The sequence below is a fragment of the Lagopus muta genome, chromosome 14, assembly GCF_023343835.1.
Source record: "Lagopus muta isolate bLagMut1 chromosome 14, bLagMut1 primary, whole genome shotgun sequence".
In the NCBI taxonomy this organism is placed as follows: domain Eukaryota; kingdom Metazoa; phylum Chordata; class Aves; order Galliformes; family Phasianidae; genus Lagopus; species Lagopus muta.
This window is the reverse complement of record NC_064446.1, coordinates 13,195,273-13,217,732: the sequence shown is the minus strand read 5'-3', so window position 1 is coordinate 13,217,732 and position 22,460 is coordinate 13,195,273. Positions and strand designations below refer to the sequence as shown.

Below are 22,460 nucleotides of genomic sequence, written 5' to 3'. Positions count from 1 at the left end.
CCTCCGCGCCTTCCTATTGGCTGAGAGCGCCGTCCCTCACGGCTCGTGACGCGCGGCGCGCCGTGACGTCGCCCGCCACCCAGGAAGCTCCGCCTATTTATTCTCAACTCGGCTCTTGAGGGGAAAAACAATTTCAAGATGGCGGCGGCGCGGATAACAATGGGGACTCGGGGCTTCGGGCCGGCCCGTGCCTGAGAGCGGCGGCCGCCCGGCCGCGCCGCGCCGGGGAGGGAGCGGAGCGGGCTCCGGCCGGACCCCCGGGGGCGGCGGGCAGCGGCCGCCGGGCAGGGCTGAGCGGAAAGCGGGGGAGCGAATCGGCGCCGGGCTCGGGAGAGAAGGAGGAAGTGGGGAGGGGGGGAGCGAGGCGGGCGCCGGGCCGGGGGCGGGAGGAGGAACCGGGCCGGGGGGCCCAGGTGAGGCCGGCGGGCGGGGAAGGAGCGGCGAGGCCTCGAGGAGGGCCATGGCGAGGCCCGGCGTGCGGAGCCGGTGAGCGGCGGCCTCCCCTCGTCCCTCCGGTCCATGGTGCTGCCCTCCTGCCCCATGGCGGAGTTCGTGGTGCCGCGGCACAGCGCGGTGATGGAGCGGCTCCGCCGGCGCATCGAGCTCTGCCGGCGACACCACAGCGCCTGCGAGTCCCGCTACCAGGCCGTGTCCCCGGAGCGCCTGGAGCTGGAGCGCCAGCAAACCTTCGCCCTGCACCAGCGCTGCCTGCAGGCCAAGGCCAAGCGGGCCGGCAAGCACCGCCAGCCGCCCCCGGCCCCACCGCCCCCCGCGCCACCTCCGCCCGCAGCGGCCGTCGCGGGGAGCGCCGAGAGGAGCGGAGCCAACGGCCTGGATGGAGAGGCGGCGAGTGGAGAGCAGCACGGCCGCGGCAGCACGCTGATCGCGGTAAGGCGCTGCCCGTGCCGCGCTTGGGGCTGTCAGGGTGTCACCTCGATAAGGGCGCGTGTGTCGCTGAGGGGGGAAGTCTGCCAGCGTGGGCTTTGCTGCGTCTTGGAAAGAGGAGAAGGAGAGAGGCAGCGCTTGTTTGCCACCCGCTGCAGTGGGTGTGAGCGCTGTGGGAGTCCCACTCCACCCATTACAGCCTGGCTGAGCACAGAACGCGAGTGTTTCCCTGGCCTCCTTAGCGCTGCTGGTTGTCAGGGCATGTGCACGCGGCCACGGCTGTGTGCCTATCTGGAGAGGCCGCTGCTTAACTTGCCCCGAACCCTGTAAACGTCGTGAGCCTTTAAACGCGCTGCTGGTGTGTCAGCAATGTAGGTTAGTAGGGTGACCTCGCGCAGGCTGCCCCTCCTAATGCCTGTCCTTCTCCAGGGCACCCATTGCTAAACGTTGACCTTTGTGGAAATGATGCAGTACTGCTTTGAATTTCTTTACCAGGGGATGGTGGGTTAACCCGATGCATTTTCAAGTTACTGCATAGGTAAATCCTATTTTTAAGATTGTCTGCTTGCTCAGTCACAGTAAAGAAGAGAATGTGGTTCTCTGCTGCCTTGGGCTTCACTTAGTTACAGTTTTTAAAACAGAATCATGACAGAGCTCACTGAGTGTTTGGGTATGACTGTGCATGATGTGGGATTGTGAGACACGGCACGCAGATGTCAGCTTTCATGTAGCACTGGGCAGCACATACCTGGTTGTAGACTTTGCAGCGTGAGCTGAAAACATTGCTTAGTTAACTAGCTGCTGTATCGTGTGTGAACCTAGGATACTGACTGTACTGAAGACCAAAACGCTTGTGATAGTTTGAGTGCTTCAGATGGTTGTTAAAGAAGAACCTTTGAGGATGAGAACAAACTTTCTGCCATCCTGGCAGTGATTCTGTAGCACTTAAGCAGGCACTGCTCTTCGCTGGGCTGATCCTGAGTGTAACTTGGTGTCAGAACACAGATCTTTCAAACTCCTATTTTATTTTCCAGAGATTTGATGGGGTTTCTGTTTGTTTCCTGTTTGGGCTGTGAAGCATTCTGTGTCTGGGGCTCTATGCATATTTGTGTAGCTCACTCCACAGACCTCTTTAGTATGTCAAATCCTGTTGCTTAAAGTGCCACCATGCTCTTTCGTACTGATCCTTAAAAAGAAAGATGTCCTTGATTCGTTGGTGTTGTTTCTTTTAAATCGCTTTGGATGTGGATTTGATCTAATTAGCATCCATTATAATGAGGGCTCTCAGCAGCAGTGTGGTTTTGAAATACAGTGCACATCTGGGGAAGCCCTTCTTGTTCAGGAAGCTGCTGCCAGTGGCCAATTTACACAACAGAAGAGGGTTTTAGTGTATGAATGACTCCTCCTCGTGCTGGCCTGCTGTTTCCTTCCTTGGATACATGACTGCAAGCTTAATTGCAGCTGCTGATTCATCATCTGGTTACTAGGGTATAAAGTTAGTTAACGCTTTTGAAAAAAAAACAAAACACCCCTCAAAAACCAGAAACTAACAAGAAACCTCCGCTGCTGGTTTTGTTCCTTTGGCACAGCAGATCTTTCTCTCAGTTGGCGTTTTACCTCTGGCTGTACCCGTGGCTGAGGAGCAGCTCTTATTGAGATCAAATGTGTCTGTGCCTGGGAAGCACAAGGTTATGGTTTAAAATATTCAGCAGACTTTGGATTAACGCCGAAATTATGTTTTAGAATATCCTGAGCATCCTTTCAAAAGAATGCCATTAGGTAGTGAAACATACATTGCATCGGTGTAACCGCTGTTACGGTGTGGAGTTCCTCTTGAAGCTGCGTATGAATCTTCTCTTGGAGACCAGGAGCTGCATTCAAAGTTAATGGGGCGTTTGTTTTGATCCTTGAGAGAAAAGTGACCAGTGTAAGTGTAAAGGGCACGGGATCTCACATCTGTGAGCTGGCAGCAGGACCTGCAGCTGCTGTGCCACGCGTGTGCCCAGAGCACAGTGCCTGTGTGCCCAGGTGCTGCCCTTGGTGGACGCAGAGTAGCCCTGGGTAGAGGGAGCACCACCCTGTCACATCCTGTATGACTTGTTCACGTGGCCAAAGCCCGAAATTACATTTCCCTCCCAGTAGTTTCTGGTGTATGTATGCTGAGACTGAGCAGAAGCCAGGGGCAGTGCCATCCTTCGTTTTCTTACTGAGTGGTGCTATCTTGTGAGTGCACAGAAACTAAGATACGATATCGATACAGAAATTCTTACGGACGGTTTGTGTGCTCAGTAGGCTTGTCCTTCATTTGAGGAACGAGATGAAAATACTGGCTTCCTATTAAAAAAGCTCTAATTTAAAGGAAAATTCAAATGTTTAAATTTTGCTTCAGGGTGGTGTTAAGACTTGTTCAGAGTAGAAGATGCTTAGTACTTGAGTGACGTCTCTTGTGTTGATCTTCTATTTTTGAGAAACAGAGAAGTTGGGAAGGGACAGGAGCTGCCATCGAGCATGTTTTTTTTCCTCTTTGCCAGTTTCTGTTTTGAGAAAGTTCATTTCAATAGAGTTTGAATTCTGCCTGCTGGAAAGGTTGCCATGTATTTCTGACAGACTGTGATGTCGTGGATCCCTGAGCTGCGCACCGAGCGCTTCCTCAGCATGGACAAGGAGCGTGCTGGGGGTCTGCGTGTTCATCTCCATGCTGTGCTTTGTGGTGGGGCCTTTTGGAAGGAGCTGTGCAGTGCTTCTCTTCCCACCTGAAAGCGGGAGTTGTGTAGATGCTTTGCTTTGTCTGGGACTGCTGTGGATGGCATTTCTGGAATGGGCAGAGACCTGCTCAGCCTTGGGAATGCTCTGTGTGAAGCTGAGGAGCAGAGCAGTGTTTGCTGGGGAATGGTAGAGGTTTGTAAAAGTGCTGGTTGAAGCCAGGCACCCATGTGAAAAGTTTAAAGAAAATTTCAGGAGAATAAAGAAATGTTCTATGATTGAAAGGAGCTGTAGTAGAAAATGAAAGGGAATAGATTGCCTGGATTATAGGGACAAACGTGGTTGCATTCTCCTAAGGAAGCCCAGGCTGGTATGCTGACGACTCAGGAGACTTTGGGGTAAGCTGTGGTGGATGGGTGTTAAATTGTGAAATTATGTTTTACCACAAAAATAGCAAATTATTTCCACATTATTTATACACAACTTCAGTACAGTGTACTCTTGCCACCATTGTTTGGTTTTGCTGACAAGTCTGATAGCTTGTTGCACAACAACTCTGACAGGTTTTTCTTTGTCTCCTTTTAATGCTGTGAGGTATTGTTGTGTGTTTGAAACACTTCCCCTCGCAGATTGGTCAGATATGCAGCGCTGCTTTCTGAGCTGCAGGGATCTGGGAGGGACCTGATGTGCTGCTGCAGTCCAGGCGAGGTGGGCGATCCGGCGGCCGAAGGCTCTGCAGGGCTTTTTGATTCAGCAGAACAATTCCTGCAGCAGAAGCTGCCCCTTGTGACTAATGCAGGCTGGGCTATTTATAGCCATGCACATCCACAGCCCTTCTCCACTCCAGCAGGCAGTCACCCAAATACAAAAGACTTCTGGAATTAAAGTAACAGTCAAAATTGAAGTTAGCGCAGCACTTTCGTTCTGACAACGCGCTGGAATGCAGGAACACATTTGGTAATAAAATGCTTTCCTTGCACGGAGAGTGCAACTTTGGAAGCTGTGTGTAGATGCTCAGTAAGAGGAGAGTACGTTGCAGGGCCAAAATGGTTTTTTTCTATCCGAAATTCGTATGTATTGCAACTCCTGATATTTGCAATGGTCTTCCAGCTTGAGAGGTGGTCATCCTTATTGCTTCTATCCTCAGCCAGGCAGGGAAGGAGAATCTGTCAGCTCAGAAGACTGTGCTGCTCTGTGGAGCTGGTGTGTGCTGCAGTATTGCCACTGCTGCTGGAGGCAAGCTGGTGTGTTCCCCTGTAGGTGAGGGTGCTGGCTTCTGGCTGGAAGGCATCTTGGAGCTGGAGTTTTATTGCACATGTAGAGTAGCACGGGATTTCTTCTTTGAAAACGGCCAGCATTTTCTCATGCTGTTATTTTGTGACGGATCATAGATATAACTGAAGACTGAAACTCTAAGCTTACTTGAAATGAGATGTAAAGCTCTGTTGAATCCTGTAAGGAGAATTTAATATCCGAAACATGTCATCAGGGTGCCCAAAAGGCACAGCATGGAGTTAGGTCTTCAAAGTTTTATTTCTGTCATTTTTACAAGCCTTTCTTGGGGGAAAAAAAAACACCAAAAAAACCCCCACAAATTTGCTTGCAGTTTCTATAACTATAAACTTATAAATATTTACCAACTATAAACGTAATTATTTACAATATTGGAAGCCCCTTTTTTACCTGTGTGACAGAAGAGTCCCAAAGCCATGAACTCTGCCAGTGAGTTTGCTGGCAGAAAGCTGAGATCAAGTGTTAGTCCATTCCCAATTTCTTCTTCCTGGGCTTCCATGTCAGTGAGTGGCTGGCTCTTACGAAGTCTGCCAACATGCCTTTGCAATGAGGCTGCAGTGTGGCTGGGTGTCGTGGTACATGGTGCTCAGGTTTTGTGATGGGAGCGTTTGGGATGGACAGCCCTGTGTGGGGAAGGGTGGCACCTGGCTTTGATCTGTTCCCCTGGGTCAGTGGGGAAGCCGTGGTTATGGCCTGACTGCACGTGTACTCCTGCCAAGCAAACGTACTGTACTGGTTTAAATGCTTTGGATAAATGCTTTTGGGGTAAGAGTCTTAGGCAAAGTTAAGTAGGCTCATTGCAGAGAGCTTACAAGGTTCCTCTGCTGCTGGGAGGTTGGGCAGGCTAAGAAAATGGGAATACATTTCTGTTTCTGATCTTGTGACAATGGAAAGAATTGACTCGTGTTCTAAATAAAAGTGATTGATTCTCCGAAGGAAACCATGAATAACACATCAGAAAGCGACCGTGCTTTGCAAAATCATAACAGACAAAAAAGAAATGCTAAAGAGATTTTTCTTAGTGAGTTGCAAGCTATGCTTTATTCTTGTCAGTGTGGATTTTTTTTCCCTTTGGAGTTTTGGCAGAAGAGAACAGGTTTTTCTTGCCTTGAGAACTCTGTTGGGGCAGCTCGATATGCAGATAACTTGCTGTCTAACTTGTATCTCATGTATGCTATGTGTTGGGTTTTTTTTCCCCAAAAAAAGTCTAATTACACACAGACAAATGAGAAGAACCAAGTTCAACATTTCTCCTTCTGTTAGGAAACCAAGAACTGAGATAGTATATGAGAAATGGTATTTCACAAGAGAAGGGTATGTTATTTGCAGAGCAGTTGTGTGAACTTCAGGTTTTATTGCTTAGGAAGGTAAACATGAGTAAATAGAAGCTATCAGGTATGTTAGTGATGACGCTGGAGCAGTAGCTGTTGGCACCTGCAGCTTTTGGTACCACTGTCCTTGGGTGAAGAATGGAGGTGGGACATGGAGGCTGGCTTTCTTGTGCTCAGCTGGCTGAGTAGCTGCGGTAGCGTAACCTCAGCACAGCCTCAGTATCCAGGTACGTTTTGTGCTGCTTTTCCTCTTAAAAGTGAGCTGGGATTCAAGTGCAGTTGGTGAATAGCTTCTACATTTCAGGGATTAAGTAGCCTTGTTGTGAATTGGGCTGTCTTTTCTGGTGCAGATGAGAGATAAGCAGATTTTCTTCTTTCCTGTGTGTCTGCTGGCTGCTGTGTACAGGTAGGATATCTTTCAATTAATAGTACGTTTAGATGAGATGAAGCAGACACCCCAAATTTTACCTCATAAACGAATTCCTTTGAAGTTCCTTATTTTTACAGTTTGGTTTGTTGTGAAGGAATATAGTATGAGCTGAAAGAAGGGCTGTGTAAGAGCAGCTCATGCCAAGGGGTTAAAATTGGGAATCTGGGTGTTTTGACGACTTTTAAAAGCCATGCAGATATGATAGACCCTGGGTTTTTGTGGGGGAAGAAGCCTGTGATGGACACAAAGGATCTACACCTACATCTAGACTTCAGTAAGTTTACTTTAGAAGCATAAATGATTTAATCTTGCATATATCGCAAGTGGTGCAGCACAACAGCAAAGACCTCAGCACAAACCAACTTCTGGAATAATTCTCCATCAACCTAAGTGAGTTTTGCAGCCCACAGAGGACCGTGGTCCTACCCGAGCCCTAAGCTGCCTGCAGGAGTTGCGGTTGCAGCAGTGGTTCCTCTGGGCCATGGTTCTGTTTTAATAGAGAAATTCACTTCAACCATGAGAAGAATACATTTAATGTACAAAACTAAATTAGTACTTGTATGTTATTTTTTGGAGAGTGTTTCTTCCTTAATGATTTGGAATTAAGGAGGATCCATCCCAATCTTTGATTGACTCATCATATGACCTCAGGCAAGTTACTCATCCACCTTGAGCTTCAGTTTTCCCGGTTGGAGTATTAAGTAAACAACAGGAAACTTGCCAAAAGCCGAATGTTGGGGTTGAGTTGAAGCTTTCTGTTGTTTTCTGTTTTTATGAAAAATCAGATTTCCTTTATTCTCTTAAGTTAGTAATTGAAAAACATTGTTGTAGGTCTGCTACTGAAGCTGTAGATGGGATGTTGAGATCTAGTGAAGTTCCAAATGTGTCCCTCCTCTTACAAGCTCTGCTGCTCATCTCATTACTTTGCTGCTGTTTCCATGAGGCTGCGGAAAGATCCCGGTCTCCTGGAAACTGCAGTCCATCCCTCTTGTAAAAAGGAGTTGTAGGTGTTACCTATGCAAGCACGAGGCAGTGTTTGTTTGCAAAGATCAGCTAGCTGTGGACAATTAACGAGAGAGCAGCCACTGTGATCCAGTCCTTCTATCCTTAAATCAAAAGAATGCTGTTGCCCAGGCAAGTGCTGTAACATTCCTGATAATTTATGCTGGCTCTACACACAACCTTTTGCTTCAGTGCCGAGATCTTGAAGTTTCCCCTGTTTGTTCTTGGATGAAACGTTTTATCCTCAAGGGTTAGTGGACTGCATTATGGAGACTGCGTATTAAAGTAAGTGTGCTTGTTTTGAGGTTTGTTTAATGAGCCTCTTTTCTGCCATCTGAGAGAACTATTGTTCAGTGAACCACACTTGAGATGAGTGGCTTTTTGTGAGGATTCTCCTCATGTGTCCTGCTGGGACACACAAAGGCATCTTTTCCAGGTCAGGGGAAAAGGGTTCCCTCTTTAGACGTGCAGCTCTGAGCTGTCGCTGCCCTGCAGGTTTCTCTGTCGTGGTGTAGTGATCCCAGTACAGCAAAGCCCAGCTGTTTGGCAAATTTACCTAAGGGGGGAATAATTCATTGTCATCTTTGATGTGTGCATGTGTTCTGTTTTCTGATATTTTTGAGGTCACTGAAAAGGAGTTAATATTTGAAAGAATGCTGCCGGAAGAGAAGTTAAACTGGGGGACCCACACTCGGCTTTGTGGAACCGAGGTGCTGTTGCTGTACCCTCTGGTTGCTTCTAGGTGGCACTGCAAGAAAAAGAATGCATATTCACTAGCTGTAGACTGGCCAACTGTTGAGCTGGTTTGTGCTCTGAGGGTCATAGAGCAGAGAGTAGCAGGGGGGAAATGCTTCGGGAGAAAAGAGGAAAGGAATAAACTTACTGTGTGACAGAATTGACTGAGCTTCTAATTGCAGTTACGTATGAATGGAACTGTGGTCACTTGGTGACAAACTGGTTTTGCTTAATGCCAAAAATGTGATGGTGTACAAAAATTACATACCTGTTTATCCTCCAGTAATTAAAACCACAGCAGAAATGATCTTTTTTTTTTTTTCCTAAATCTTTTCATGTGAGACTGCTTTACAAAGCAGTCTTGCTGGAGAATTATACAATGTGTACATAGACCAAGTAAATACAGGTTGTTAGTCTCAATTTGAATCTTATTGTTCTTCCATGTTTTACATTTTAAACAGGAAAGATGATAATATGTTTCAATTCAAAGTCATTTCTCAACTTGTTGTCAAATATCTGGCAGTTTTCATCTTTGTTTGATTTAGTGCCTGGTTTGGAAGGTTTACTTTTCAGAGTTAAAGCCTCTCTTCCTGAATCTGCTGGAGCTTCTAACTCCCAACTCCTCATTTCTCTCTCTTTATTTATGAGAGCTCTGTATCATTTACAAGAGATGATTGATTTGGAAGATTTTAGCAAGGAAGTCATCTCATGTGATGATTTGTAAAAACTAAAGACCTAGCCCTTCTTTTCTCCCTAAAATGTTTTTTTTTCCCCCATATTCAGAGCTAGACAAAGTTTTTGTAAGAAATAATCTGAGATGTGAAACTAAATAACTAAAATCTTTCTTTCTTTCTTTCTTTGTTTTTTTCAGCAGCTCCATGAGACTGTGAAAAGAAAGCTTGATAGTGCTGCTTCCCCTCAGAACGGAGACCAGCAGAATGGCTTTGGTGATGTATTTTCAGTTTCCAAGAAGCTGCGTCGTGATGACGGTCTTGGTGGAGTGAGTGGTTCTTCCAATGGAATGCCCCCTGTGTCTCCACTCCATCATCTTGACAAGAAATCTGCCAGTGGAGATACCTTGCAGCTTAATGGAAAACATCCGATGGGACTCGATGGCATCAGCAAGAAGTGTCTTCCAGATTCCAGTCTGCAACTGAATGGAGGTGGTGATGCTGATGATTCATTTCCTCTGAGTTTGAACAAAGAGCTGAAGCAGGAGCCTGTAGATGATCTTCCGTGTATGATTGCTGGAGCAGGGGGTTCTATATCTCAGAACAACTTGATGCCTGATCTTAATCTTAACGAGCAAGAATGGAAGGAGCTTATTGAGGAGCTTAATAGGTCAGTGCCCGACGAAGACATGAAGGATCTCTTTAATGAAGACTTTGAAGAGAAAAAAGATGCGGATTCTTCAAATTCAGCTGCACAGACTCCATTACCACAAGATATTAACATAAAGACTGAGTTTTCCCCTGCACCCTTTGAGCAGGAGCAGATGGGATCTCCGCAGGTTAGATCTACTTCTTCAGGTTCAGCATTCATGGGTGCTGCCTCTGTTCCTGTAAGTGCTGCGTCTCCGGTGGTCGGTAGTTCTCAGGCTATGTTTCAGCCTTCTAGTCAGTCAATGACTGAAAATGCTAATCAGCCCATGATGCAGGCATCAAACCACGCTCAGAACGTCCAGAGACCTCTCTCCAATGTGCTTTTACCTGGGAAGGGGGCAGGAAGTGCCAAAGAAATGTCCTCTGCTCATCAACTCCAGCAGATTGCTGCCAAGCAGAAGAGAGACCAGATGCTGCAGAACCAGCAGCAGGCTTCCCAAGTCCACCAAACCAATCAGATGTCTACCTGGCAGTCTGGGCCTTCTCACAGCCCACTGGCCGTTCCATATACCATGGAAAATCCCACCAGCCCTTCAGTTTACCAGCCGGACTTCAACAATCAGAAGCTCATGATGCCTAATATGGGAAATAAAAGCTCTCCGAGAGCTGGAGGCAACTACCATGTGAACATACTGGGTCATCAGCAAAACAGCATGAACCAGAACCCTGTGAATAGTCAAGGCTCAGTGCTAGACTATGGGAACACCAAACCTCTTTCACATTACAAAGCAGAATGTGAACAGGGCGTTGCAGTACCTGGTCAGAACAAGACTCCCATGTTGGCTTACATGCAGCAGCGCCAGCAGCAGCCACTGTCTCACGTGGGTGATGACCAAAATGGAATGATCCTGTTGAAACCCAAGTCTGGAAACATTACCTACCGACTGCCGCACAGTCAGGTACATGTTCTGATCTTTGTTACTTTTGTTTAGTGACAGATTTAAGGGTTTGAAAGAGGATGTTGGGTAGGTAAGATTGGAGTATGGGTTACTTGATGGTGTTTCAGATCAGCTGCTGCGTGTTCCTAAAGAAGAAGATGGTAGTGCACAGTGTGCTGAGGCAAGAGTCAAGCACTGCATTTTCCACTGAGGAAAGTTTTTAATATGCAGTTCTAAGTCACGTTGGAAACGTGTGGTTTGCAGCTTAATACACTTCATGGGCAACAAATTATGTCGCACTTCACAGAAGGTTCTACTTACAAAGATAAATAGATGCTTTGTGAACTCCTGCCTGAAATAGCTCATAGAACTGCAGTGTTAAACAGTGTTCTAGCAGAAGATTTGCTTTCTTTACTTTCTCCGTGGTCCCTGACTTCTGTAGGAGTTGGCTCACTATAAACAGATACGCCTTCAGTTGCTGCTTTTTGGAGAGAGATGGGAGCGAGGGCTGCGTTCTTGGTTACTTGGGTGTTACTTGGCATTTTTCAAATCTAAGAATTTGCTACTGGTTAAGACTGTGAGAATGGGAATGTATCTTTAATAGGTAACATTTGTCTGCTTGAAGCATAGTGCTTCAGGTTTTCCTATAAAGGAGAACTCCACGCTGTGCTTCTTTGCCTTACGAGATGTAGTAAATTGGCAATATAAAGATAACAACATATAGCTGATATTACAGATGTGCTGCAGGTAGGAATGTATATAGCAGGTGAAGGAGAACAGACTTGTAGGCACGTGCTACCGAATCCCCACGATGCACATATTGGAAGACCTGCTGTCAAAAAAGGTCCTTGTTATAAGGATTAAAACTGCAAAAGCCATCGGAGCTCCAGCTCTTGCAGTGTGATCCTTCAGTAAAGCAAAACACAAAATACACGGCATAAAGCCCTGATTAGTCTGTGGTAAAGACCACAGTGATGTAAAAATACAAATGAGATCAATAATACATGCTTCATAAGGCACAAGGAAAATTAATCTCTTTAAAAGCTAGTGGAAGTAACGATCTAATGATATTTTTGGTGACGAAAGGAGGGGAAGGGTGAAGATGATTGTGTGTGTCACATCTATCTCTTGCTGAAAAACTTGAAGGTGACCTTGTGTCTGTGCTGTCATGCTTGCATCGAAATAACAGAAGTCCTAATGAATACTTCTGGAGAATTTCTAAGAAGCTTGCTTACAGAACAACTTAGCACAGCATTACCTATATTTGGCTTGTAATTTCTTGCAAAACTGCAGCAAGTGAGAACCAGCAGCCCAGACCATTAGCTGAATTCTGAATGTGAAAATAAATATGTTTGCATAATTTGAAATGAGGCTGAACTGTGCTTAGAAGTGATAACAAATGTCAAATTCCAAATGGATTCTCATGTACAAAGAGATCGGTATCAGGTCTTGATGGATAACTGTTCCATCTCTGACTTGATGGCTTTTCCTGAGTTCCTGTCTCCAAAACAGAACGAAAAAAGCAGACTTAAGAAAAAATGGATACGACCAGTTATCCGTAGTAGTGTTTTGTCTGTATAATATGATGGAGGCTGGATTGGTGACCAAACGTTGGGACTCTTTATTTTGGTCAGTGATGTTTCTTCCCCTTCACCTGCAAATAGTGAACTCTGATACTAAAAAAAAGTCAGCATTAGGAGGGGAGGTGTAAGCTTCCAGAATTAAGTGTTGACAGAGGCAGGATAGAACTATATGATGAAATTTCAAAGCTGGTTGGAAAGCTGCAACCAAAGGTAACTGCAGTTGGTGCATCTGAAGTGTTGTTTGTAGTGACACCATTCCTCTGGCTGAGCAGAAGCGCACAGAGCTGCGTTCCCCTTTCTGAGCTGGAGTTTGGGAAGTACTTCAAGTGAGGCTTGAGTTAAAACCTCTGTTCCTGAATCTGCTGGAGCTTCTGACATGAACTCCAACTCCTCATTTCTGTGTCTTTGCTTATAAAAATCCTGTATCCTTTACAAGAGACAATAGAACATGTGGTCATCATTATGAAAACATCTTTCCTCATCTGTGTGACTGTACAAAGTCTTCAAGTTCTAGAGGGCTACCCTCCTTCTGTGACTCACATCATTGTTTTTATGTTCTGCAGGATCAAACCACATCTCCTAATGTTCCTCGTGTTCCAGTTTCTGTCCCGGGTGCTGGTGTTGGTGCCCAGGCTCCCAATGTCACCATGGCAGGGAACCACAGCAACCAGTCGTATCTTAGCAATCAGCAGCAAGCAGCAGTGATGAAGCAGCACCAAATGCTGATGGACCAGCAGAAACAGAGAGAGCAGCAACAAAAGCACTTGCTCATGGAGCAACAGAAACAGCAGTTCCTAATGGAGCAGAGACAACAACATCTCTTAGTTGAGCAGGTAAGGGGGGCCAGCAGTCTTTTTTCTTCCTTTCCACTAGCATGCTTTGGCTGACTTAAAGCTGTGTTTGAGAGGTAGAACTACTACAGCCTTATGAGATAGGGGATGTAAACTACAAGATGTTTTGGTATAAATCACTGTTCTGTTTTATATAAAATCATCAACAAAATGTAACATTTGATTCCTGAGACGTTCTTTCTGTTACAAAGCACAGCTGTGAATTAAAAGAATTAAGCAGCTAGAATTTAATAGTGTGGAAATGCAAGCTGATACCTACAGGAGGAGAAGATATACCAGTGATGATATAATTCTTTGCCTTCCTTCTTTTACAAAGGAAACGAGAGCAAAATAATAAAAGGTTGGGATACCCTTGATGTTTTGGAGAGCTTTAAGCAAGGGACTCTAAGCTGGTTGAGTTCTGCCTTTCCTCTCTGTGAGTGCCATAACAGTTCACGTTTCAAATTTTAAATCATCTTTCATTTGTTTATTTGGGGAAAATAATTAGACACCTGCATCCAACTTGCATCTTATCCTGCCAAAAGAATTTAACCCTGCTATCCATCAGACTGTGCAGAAAGCTGCTTTAGTCTCTCTCAGGGAAATGGGCTCCTTGTGTGAACCTCTCTAAGTTTTAAACCCTTTGCAAGTCTTTCAGCTGGGAATCGGTCTGAAGGGCCTTACTCCTGTCATCTGTGCTTTTCTGCATTTCTGAGTAGTCCATGCAGGCATGTTCCACACATCGTCGCTGTACAAACAGAACAGATCTCTGCGCTGGGTACGGAGGAAGGGAAGATGGATTTTCAGAGAAGGTTTTAGGCCCAGGGAGAATTTACAATTCAGATCTTCGTTTTGTCATTCAGGATAACTGGTTGGGGTGGGGGGGTGTGGAATGTTATCTTTGGGGATAATAGGAGGAAAAGAGAGGTGGTAATTTATAGAAAAAAACTGGGAGTTGCATATATTCCTTAATTAAAAGACAAAACAAAAAGTCATTGAAGTGGGTGACAGTTTCAGGTATCCTCCCCTCTCTGATACTGTGTTTCTTACATTTGATATTCTGCATCTTTTTTATTTTCATTTTTTGCTGAGCCAGCCTTCTGCAGCTCTTGGTTCATCCTGCTGCTATGGCACACTTCCCTGGCTTCTGTGGTCAGCCCCTTTCAGGTCTGACTGGTCCTGCAAGCAGCAGGTCCCTTCTGTGGAACAGCCTGCCCTCTTCATTCCTCTGCATGTCTCAACAGCTTCTCAGTTGCAGACACTTCAAAACAATGGTAGTAATGTGTACCTGCCTGCTTTTCACATTGCACTCATCTCTTCTTGAGGGGCTTAGTGCTTGTGCCTTTGTCCTAGGACTCTTGAAAGGGAATTTCTGTCCCTGCCTGTGATCTGTGAGTGTTTTTAACATAAGTGAGTACTTGTCCTTGGTATCACTCTTAATGCTCTCAGAATTTCAACCTGGTTGAAGATAGCTGTGGACGAAGGGCCAGAAATGCTGTCTGAGATGTGCTTTGTGGTGTAAAAGCAGCCTTTTGGCTGTTGCTATTGTCAGAATCACACTTTGTGCATGGACTTACACACCTTCTCCCATTCCCTCCATGGCTTTCCATTCCCTTTAAATTTGCTGGTCTTCTAATGAATTTGTCATTGAGTACATACAGATTGGATGCTCTTTTCAAAGAAGCAAGCTGAGTTGAAAGCATTAGTAGGGCTTGTTGCAATAAACAAGTGAATTATTGAGAAAATGCTTTGGAACAGCGATTGTGGAACTTGCGTAGCTCCTGTTGTAACCTTGGTTTTGTAGTTTTCCACGATCTTCTAAGACGCCCAATAATTTGGGTTTGTATGTTTTTGTTTTTGAAAACTGGACCTAGAAAACATGCACATGTTTCTCCTTTTAGGTGCAACACTGGTGTTTATGACTTGTGCTTTAGCTTTACACTCTTCAAATAAATTGATCTGGGGGCAAAGAGTAAAAGGTATTTGTGGCTTTTTAGGTGTTTTGGGCTTTTTCTCTTCTTGTATTGGCTAGAGTATTGTACCTTTAGGATATTGCTGAAAATGGATGAACGTTCCATTGATTAAGAGACTGATACCTGTGACTTGCAGTTATTTAAAGGCTTCAGCTGAGAACGAAGGTCTGAAATTGAAGGTGACAGAAGCTCCTGTAATCACCAGCTCCATGTAAAAGCATGCGGGTGGCTTGATTTTTATCTGCACAGTCGCTCTTGGAGAAGCCTTGACTTGCTTCCTACTTACTTTGCATTGGATCTTTCCCAGGAGAAGCAGCGGCAGCAGCAGGAGCAGCAGCTGCAGCGACACCTGACCCGGCCACCTCCCCAGTACCAGGACCAGCAGCAGAACCCGTACCAGCAGCAGGTTGGGCAGTTCACAGGTGAGCATTGTGAAGTAATGGCGGAAGTACTGGGAATAAAACCAGGTGCCACTGGAGTTCCTGGGCTGGAGAGCTTAAGGTTAATTTATTGCAACATCTTCCTGTGTTACGGTGCTTTTCAACTTTTAGAGATGGGCTCTGGTACATTTGAAAAAATAACAGCTTCCTCTGACCTAAACATCTAAGGCAGTGCAAGCTTCTGATTCTGTAATATCGCTGTGGCAATGGATAAAACTTGGCCTTTAGAACAATGAAAGTATTTCATTTTTATACTCCTATTTTCCTTTACAGATGTTAAATTCTCCTTTAACTTTTGTGTTTGTAGTACTGCTCTAATTCCCTTCAGAAGGGAATGGCATCCTATGTGGTTCTTGTGGGATTTGGTTTTGTTCATAGGAGCTTGGAATGTCTTGATTGTACTGACACTGATAAATATTGGGGTTTTTTTGCCATGAAGGTGGAATGGCACCAGGAATGTGGAAGAAGTAGAGAACAGCAAAAAATTGTCTCCTTACCTGACAAATCCTTACTTACCATGGCATCAAGGAGATACTTGCTTTCTGTTATAAAGCTGTAGTGTGCAAAATGTACATATCCTCTTCTTTCTGTTTCCTTGCTCTATTCCTACAGAAGTAAATGCCTAATGCAAAAGATGCAAGTAGAAATATAATACTCTCATTCTTAGTGTTTGTGATCATACAGTAGAGCGAGGGCTGGGCGTTGTTACTTCTCTGAAAAACTTGACACCAGTGCAGGAGGTTTGTGCTAACAGTGGTCAGAAACAGACTTCAAATACTGACATGCATTATGTTGTCTCCTGCTGCGTTCCTACAGAAATGTAGTGCTGTCTCTGTTAGAAGTAGAGTATATGTTTCTATAATGAGTATCAGTGTTATTTTTCCCTTGCTTTGATGATTGTAATATTCTGCATCTTAAGTGCTGGTATGTGTTCTACCTCTTCACTGTACGACCTCCTACTTGGCCCTGTAACTGGTTAATTAATTGTTAATCCAATGGAAAGCCAGTGTTACTCAGTATGTCTTGAATTATCTTTTAAAAAATCTGTAGCTTTTTGTTGTTTGAAAGTAGAGGAAGCTCTGTGTAGGCAGGTTTCCCTTGGTTGGCTAAATGTGGGGAGAAAGTGGATGATATATCTATACTTTACTGTGCTTGTTTGGTTTTTTTGTGTTTTTTTTTCTTGTTTTAAGTAGTAGGGATGTTTCTTCTGCAGACAAGCATCACAGTCCTGCCCAATAAAGCCTAATTTTTTTAGTGTTGGTGATGCTGAACTCGTAGAAGTGGCATTCAGACTTTTTAGGAAATTGGCATATCTGCGTTTGAGATCAGACTGGACACAGTACTGCTGTCTGTGTGCTGGTTGCTGAAATTGTTTTATACAAATGTAGCTGCATTCTGGCTTATACGGTCTACAGGCCTAGGTTGGCCGTGGTTGAACTGAGTAGTTAATGTACAAAATGTTTCTTTGTATTTCAGGATCGTCTTCAGCCATGCCTGGGGTCAGTAATTTAGGACAGTCCAGCTCCAGCAGTCCACGGATGTTTCCTCAGACCCAGAACATGATTCAGATGGGACCTGGACACACTTCTGTCGCACCGCTGCAGTCTGGCTCCAGCCAGCAGGACCGGGGGGTGTCTCAGTACGGCAACATGCAGAACATTCAGCGAGGGGGGCTGTACAGCATACCGTCAGGTATGGTTCCCCAGCATGCAGCTCAGAGTGCCAATGGACAGCCACCGATGCAGAGACAAGGCAGCTTGGGCCAGGGTGCTGCTGTTCCTGCTGGCTATGGGCAGAATACCTTAGCAAACTCAAGTATTTCTCAACAGCACAATAAAGGCGCACTGAATCCAACCTTATCTAAGCCACAGATGGCAAGAGTACCAGCTGCTATGGGGGCTCAAAATCCATCTTGGCAACACCAAGGTATCCCTAATATTAATAACCAGACACAAGGAAACGGTGGCTTAGGACCATTTTCTGCCAGCTCCTCTTTCCACATGCAGCAAACTCATCTAAAGATGGCCAACCAACAGTTTGCTCAAGGAATGCCTCAGGTAAGCCTCAGCACCAGCAGGCCCATGACCTCCATGAATGCTGCCGTGTCTGGGCAGATGCTGTCGTCGTCTTTAGGCACGCAGCAGCGGACAAACCCACCTTCACAACAGCAGGTACCCTCACAGCAGGTCTTGCCTGGCATCAACCAGACTGTTCCGGATCTGAACGCTTTCAACCAGAATCCAAATCAACAAATGCCCAACAGAGGTAATATGCACTGTAGTCAAGGGTACCCGGTGAGGACAACCAGTCAAGAGCTGCCTTTTGCCTACGGCAGCCAGTCAGGCAATAATGGACTTCAGAACTTAACTGGTGACACAGATCTGATAGACTCTTTGCTGAAAAACAGGACTTCGGAGGAGTGGATGAATGATTTGGATGAGTTGTTGGGAACTCATTAAAAGAGGGCTGGGGGTGGGGGGGTTCTACTTTTTTTTAATTATTTCATGAAATATAAGCAACACTTGGACCAAAAAACCTGTGGCATTGAGGAGACTTGCAGGCATTAGAGGTAAATGGTTGGGAAAGGGACTGGAGCTGCTTCTCAGTGAGCGCTGACGCGTGGTAATGGCGCACCAAGCAGGTCTGCAGGAGTAGTGCGCTTTGCCCCGGCGTCTCTGGGGAGTTGCACGTTCAGACAGGTCAAACAAAGCTGTGCGTGTCCCATCCAGCCTGTCAGAAATCTCACTTGCAGCGTTCTAAAATGAGAAATTTTAATTATTTAAGAATAGAACTGTTTCACAGAAATAGTGCGGAAAGAAAGCAAATAGTTGCAGAAATTTAGGACTTAGTTTTCTGCAGCTGTTACCTGCAATCATTATTGTCCGTAGCTTGACGTGCTGTTGTAGTACTGTCATCAGATGTCTGACTTTTTGTTTGAGAAGAGGCTACGTGCACCCGAGTACGCTTGCAAGATGCTGTGAATTTTTCCACCGCTGAAGCATGTGCCTGTACTCTCCATAAGCAAGTGATATTTCACAGTAAGTGTTTCTAGATGCTGGTGGTAGATGAAAGGAAGTATTAAAACCTGGCCAGTTAGTCAAGGTAGTCTTCTTAATAGATTGTAGTCTTTTAAGCTGCAGTTTGCACTCTGTTGTAGAGAGGCACAGTTCTTGGCTTATACCTTACTGTGTTTAAAGGGGGAATTTCTTATGGGAGAACTTTTAAACTATAGTAGGTTTAACATGAATTGTAAAGCCATTTCCTTTGCACCTGTTTCTTCATAACTTATTTCCAAAGGTAGTTGTATTTAAATGAAGGCTTTGCTTCATGACAGCTCATTTAGTTTTCTTTGTTGTAAAAAGTAAAACTAACATTTGAGATCAGTTCATCCCCCAAAGCGAGCAGTGACACAATGAGCACAAGACTTTGTCACTTCAGGGTAAAATGAGGAAAAAAAGAACTTGGCTGAGAGGTGAAAAGTCCTTAGCAGTAACAATAGCACAAGCAGCCTGGGAGAATGCTTGCATCAAGGTTGCTCCAGTATTGAAGTCTCCCCCTTTAAATACTTTTGTTTTTAATACTGGGTTGTGAGTTTGGTAATCTTGCTGTAGACAGGTGGGTTTATCCCGTTAGTATCCCTTGAAGCAGATGCTGGTTCTTTAGCTCAGCACAAGGAGACCTCTTGTCCGTGTTGGGATTACTCACAGGAAGGACTGAAACCACAGTGGCAACAGACAGTGTTCCAAAGTCCTTACTTTTACCAAAAAAGATCCCTTATCCACCAACAAACCACCTTGCCTTAACCTTTACTTTAAAATGAAAATAAAGTTGAAAGCTTTTGTTTTAAATGCACAAATACCTCTTCCCTTTCTAAATCCACTTCTTTTGGAAAACTCCTTGAAGCTTTTTAACCAAACCCAGCGTTGTGATTTAAAAGCAATTTCCCTCAACAGACTGTTCTTCTTCAGGAGTTTTCCACTCTGCAGAATGTGCGAGAGGATTTTATTCCAGTGGGTGAGGGGAAGCGAAGGACAACGTGGAATTCGAAGAAGGAAAATGCGTTCCTGTATCTGCAGCTCCTTTGTCAGACAATTTGCACTTTTAAAAACTGCTTATTTTTAACACTAATACTTTAACCCTTTCCAAATATGCATGGAACGTGGTTTGTCCGACACGCTCGCCCTGTGTGGACGAATTGCGCTCTGTTGAGCAGATTTGATGCTGTTGAGCCGCTGGCAAAAGATGCGGTTGGTCGGTGGATCCCACCGTTGAGTAGTGGATAGAACTTCACTGAAGCAGACGTAATCCCTTGTAGAGCTTTCGCAGAGGTAACTAAGATTGTCTTTGGATGGGAAGACGAAGGTGTTAGTTGCTTTGGTTGTTGACACTTATGATATTCTCTAGAATAAGTAGTTGAGATGCAAATAACTGATGCTGACTTTTCTTGTACTGGCAATCTAAGGAAAGAGCTAGTGAGTGGTTTAGTATTAAACCAAAAACTGGTCCCAGGTAAGTGTCGTTAGCGTATAGATAAACTAGCAATGGCAGGGGAAGAAATGTTTGCTGTATTTTTGTTTTTAAGGGTTAACTTTGCACCAGTGTGCCTTCCCTTCCTGCTGGGGGTGTTTGGGACCTCATAATTTCAAGTGACACCCTTCAGTGTCGCTGTTTCCACTCCCCCACTCCCCCCTTGCCCCTTACAAACACTTGAGAGATATAACAGGGTAGTAGGATTCAGCTTTTTGTTCTTCCCTGTTCAGTGTGCTGAAATCTGTGACGTTCTCTGGTAGATTTTGCACACAGTCTTTGTTCTGAATAAGTGAAAAAATCCATCTGCTTTTAATTTCTTAATCAGAGGAAAAGAGCATCTTCTGTTTGCATTATTGCTACCAAAAAGGCAATCCAGCGTAATGCCCAGTGAAATGCAGCTGTGCTCTTTCCTCCGCTGTTTCTGGAAGCTGAGGTGGATATTGCCCTGTTTGACCAGAGGTTTGTTCAGGAAGGTATCGAGTTTTGGTGACAGGGCCTTTTCATGGTACTGTTGAACTAAAATGAAGTGTGATTCTAGGCAGCCTGCCTTATGATGCCTGTTGGTCTTCATGTGTGAACGGGATCCAAACTCCACGTGACCGTAGGAAGAAGCAGCCCTTGCTTCTGTTCTTGGGCCCCGTCGCATCAGGCTGTTAGGTATCACTGTAACAATGCTGAAACAGTTGAAAGGAAAGGAAAATACGGTTTAGATGTCTGTAGGTGCATGGGTAGGGCTGAGCTTTGCCTTTATGCCCTTTTTCATGTAGCTGTCTGTATATGCACTTGGGCTTTCCATTTGCTGCAGCTTCAGAGCAATAAAATGTAGCTCCCCTGAACTGCACCTGGCCAGCCGCCCATGGCTTTATTTATAAACTGCGGTTTTGGTTGGGTGGGAAAGGTGAGAGTGTCACTGTGCAACATCCACTGCCTTCCAAAAACCACGACTCGATTGAAAAGGGTGCTCAAAATTTTGTTATACACATTTCCTTTGTGTAAATAAATGTTTACAATTTTATATTAAAGATTTGAATAAGAGTTAGATCTTCTGACTGTATATTTTTTACTTTTTATAGATTTTAAAACTATAATTCTTTATATATGTGTTTGGGGGGTATTATGGTAAGTTTTATGCTTGTAAATGGAGAACAGTTGAATTTGATGCTAACCTTTATGAATTTTTGTCATTGAAATGTATAAAGAGTCCATTAATCCCCTTATTCTTTTACTACAATTACTGGTGCACACCAAAAAGAAATCCTTCACTTCTGTTTTATCATTATAAAATAAATATTTTGCTAGTGTATGAAACATGCATGGCGTGACGTTATACGTTTGTGTGAGCTGAGGGCTCAGCCTTGTTTGCAGTGTGTTGGTTCCCTCATCCCAGCACACAGCTCTGGCCAACCTGGTGCACAGGCTCAGGTTCTGCTGCTGTGTCTTAACCAGTTCTTAGTGCTACAGAAAGGCAGCGGCAGCCAGTGCTGCATAAAGAGACTGCAGAAAACTCTCTGGAAAGGAGCTGCAGCCACTGCCTCTGGGTGCTGGGAGTGTGAGCACAGGGAGGTTGCTCATTAAGCATCGCTTCACTTCTTTTATTTCCAAATTTGAAAGTGGGAAAGTGTGCAAAATGTGAGTTCTGGAGCTGGTGCTGCTGAATGAGGACAGAGATGCTGGCAGCAGCTGCATGAGGAGTTTGGGTTAAAGCTGCCAAAGTCGCTGGGTTTGTGGTCGCTTCATCGTGCGTCTGGAGCTGGTGGGTTGAAGAGGTGGTGGCAAGCAGTAGCAGAGTGGATCTGGGCTGCTGATGGAGCTCTTGGTTGAACACTGCATAGGATGGTCAGAAGTAAAGTGAAAATCTGTGGCTCTACCAGCATCCACGGGAGTCATCGTTTTCAGGGGTACAAGTTTGGGTTTTAATAGTCTCGCTACCAAGCTATAACTGATGGATTGCTCAACTGTTCTGAAGCAGTTCTCTTAGCGGTGAATCATGCTGCTTGCAGTAAAGCTACAAGTTCAGTTATTTATGTATTGTTTCCTGTTTAAGTGCAGCTTTTAACTGATCATATCTAATCTGGAGTTCCAAACTAATGCCTCTCATCTCTCTCCCCAACCACAGATGAAGCAGAAGTGATAAAGAAGAATCTGCGAACGATGACAACTGTGTTTCTTGCTAAGGCTGTGTTCCTCTCGCATGTTACAGCAATTCCCAGCATCTCCCTACATAGGCAGAATTTTAATCAGCTTCACACACTGAAGGACAGTTCTCCATGTGTTGAACTTTGGGTTTTGTTCTTTGGCTGGTGTTAAAATGTTGTATGGTTGCTGGAATGGTGTAAGCAAAAGCAGTCTGGTGATGTCCCCAGTCTGAATGTTAGGGTAGATGCCCGTGTGAAGCTGTGGGTCACCAACAGCTTCTATTAAATGGAAGTAGAGCAGTTAACCTTCAGTCTGGGCCTCAGAGCAGC

General features: G+C 45.0%; 1 protein-coding gene across 2 annotated transcripts; it reads left to right on the top strand.

Moving 5' to 3' along the window:
- The first annotated feature begins 382 nt into the window (after positions 1-382).
- Positions 383-21,307, top strand: MAML1 (mastermind like transcriptional coactivator 1). Of its 2 annotated transcripts, none has more exons than XM_048960632.1 (5): positions 383-888; positions 9,254-10,660; positions 12,786-13,055; positions 15,333-15,447; positions 16,942-21,307. In XM_048960632.1, the coding sequence occupies exons 1-5, from the start codon at positions 520-522 to the stop codon at positions 17,922-17,924; spliced, it is 3,144 nt and encodes a 1,047-aa protein (XP_048816589.1). In that variant the 5' UTR covers positions 383-519; the 3' UTR covers positions 17,925-21,307. The 2 variants fall into 2 exon arrangements, with proteins under 2 accessions (XP_048816589.1, XP_048816588.1); XM_048960631.1 differs by having other exon boundaries at positions 9,251-10,660.
- The last annotated feature ends 1,153 nt before the right edge of the window (positions 21,308-22,460 follow it).

Excerpts from the sequence above, each read along its gene's own strand:
- MAML1 (XM_048960631.1), top strand. The coding sequence starts at position 520 with ATGGTGCTGCCCTCCTGCCCCATGGCGGAGTTCGTGGTGCCGCGGCAC. Across the intron at positions 889-9,250 it reads GCGGCAGCACGCTGATCGCG|CAGCTCCATGAGACTGTGAA; the intron begins GTAAGGCGCTGC and ends TGTTTTTTTCAG. Across the intron at positions 13,056-15,332 it reads AACATCTCTTAGTTGAGCAG|GAGAAGCAGCGGCAGCAGCA; the intron begins GTAAGGGGGGCC and ends GATCTTTCCCAG.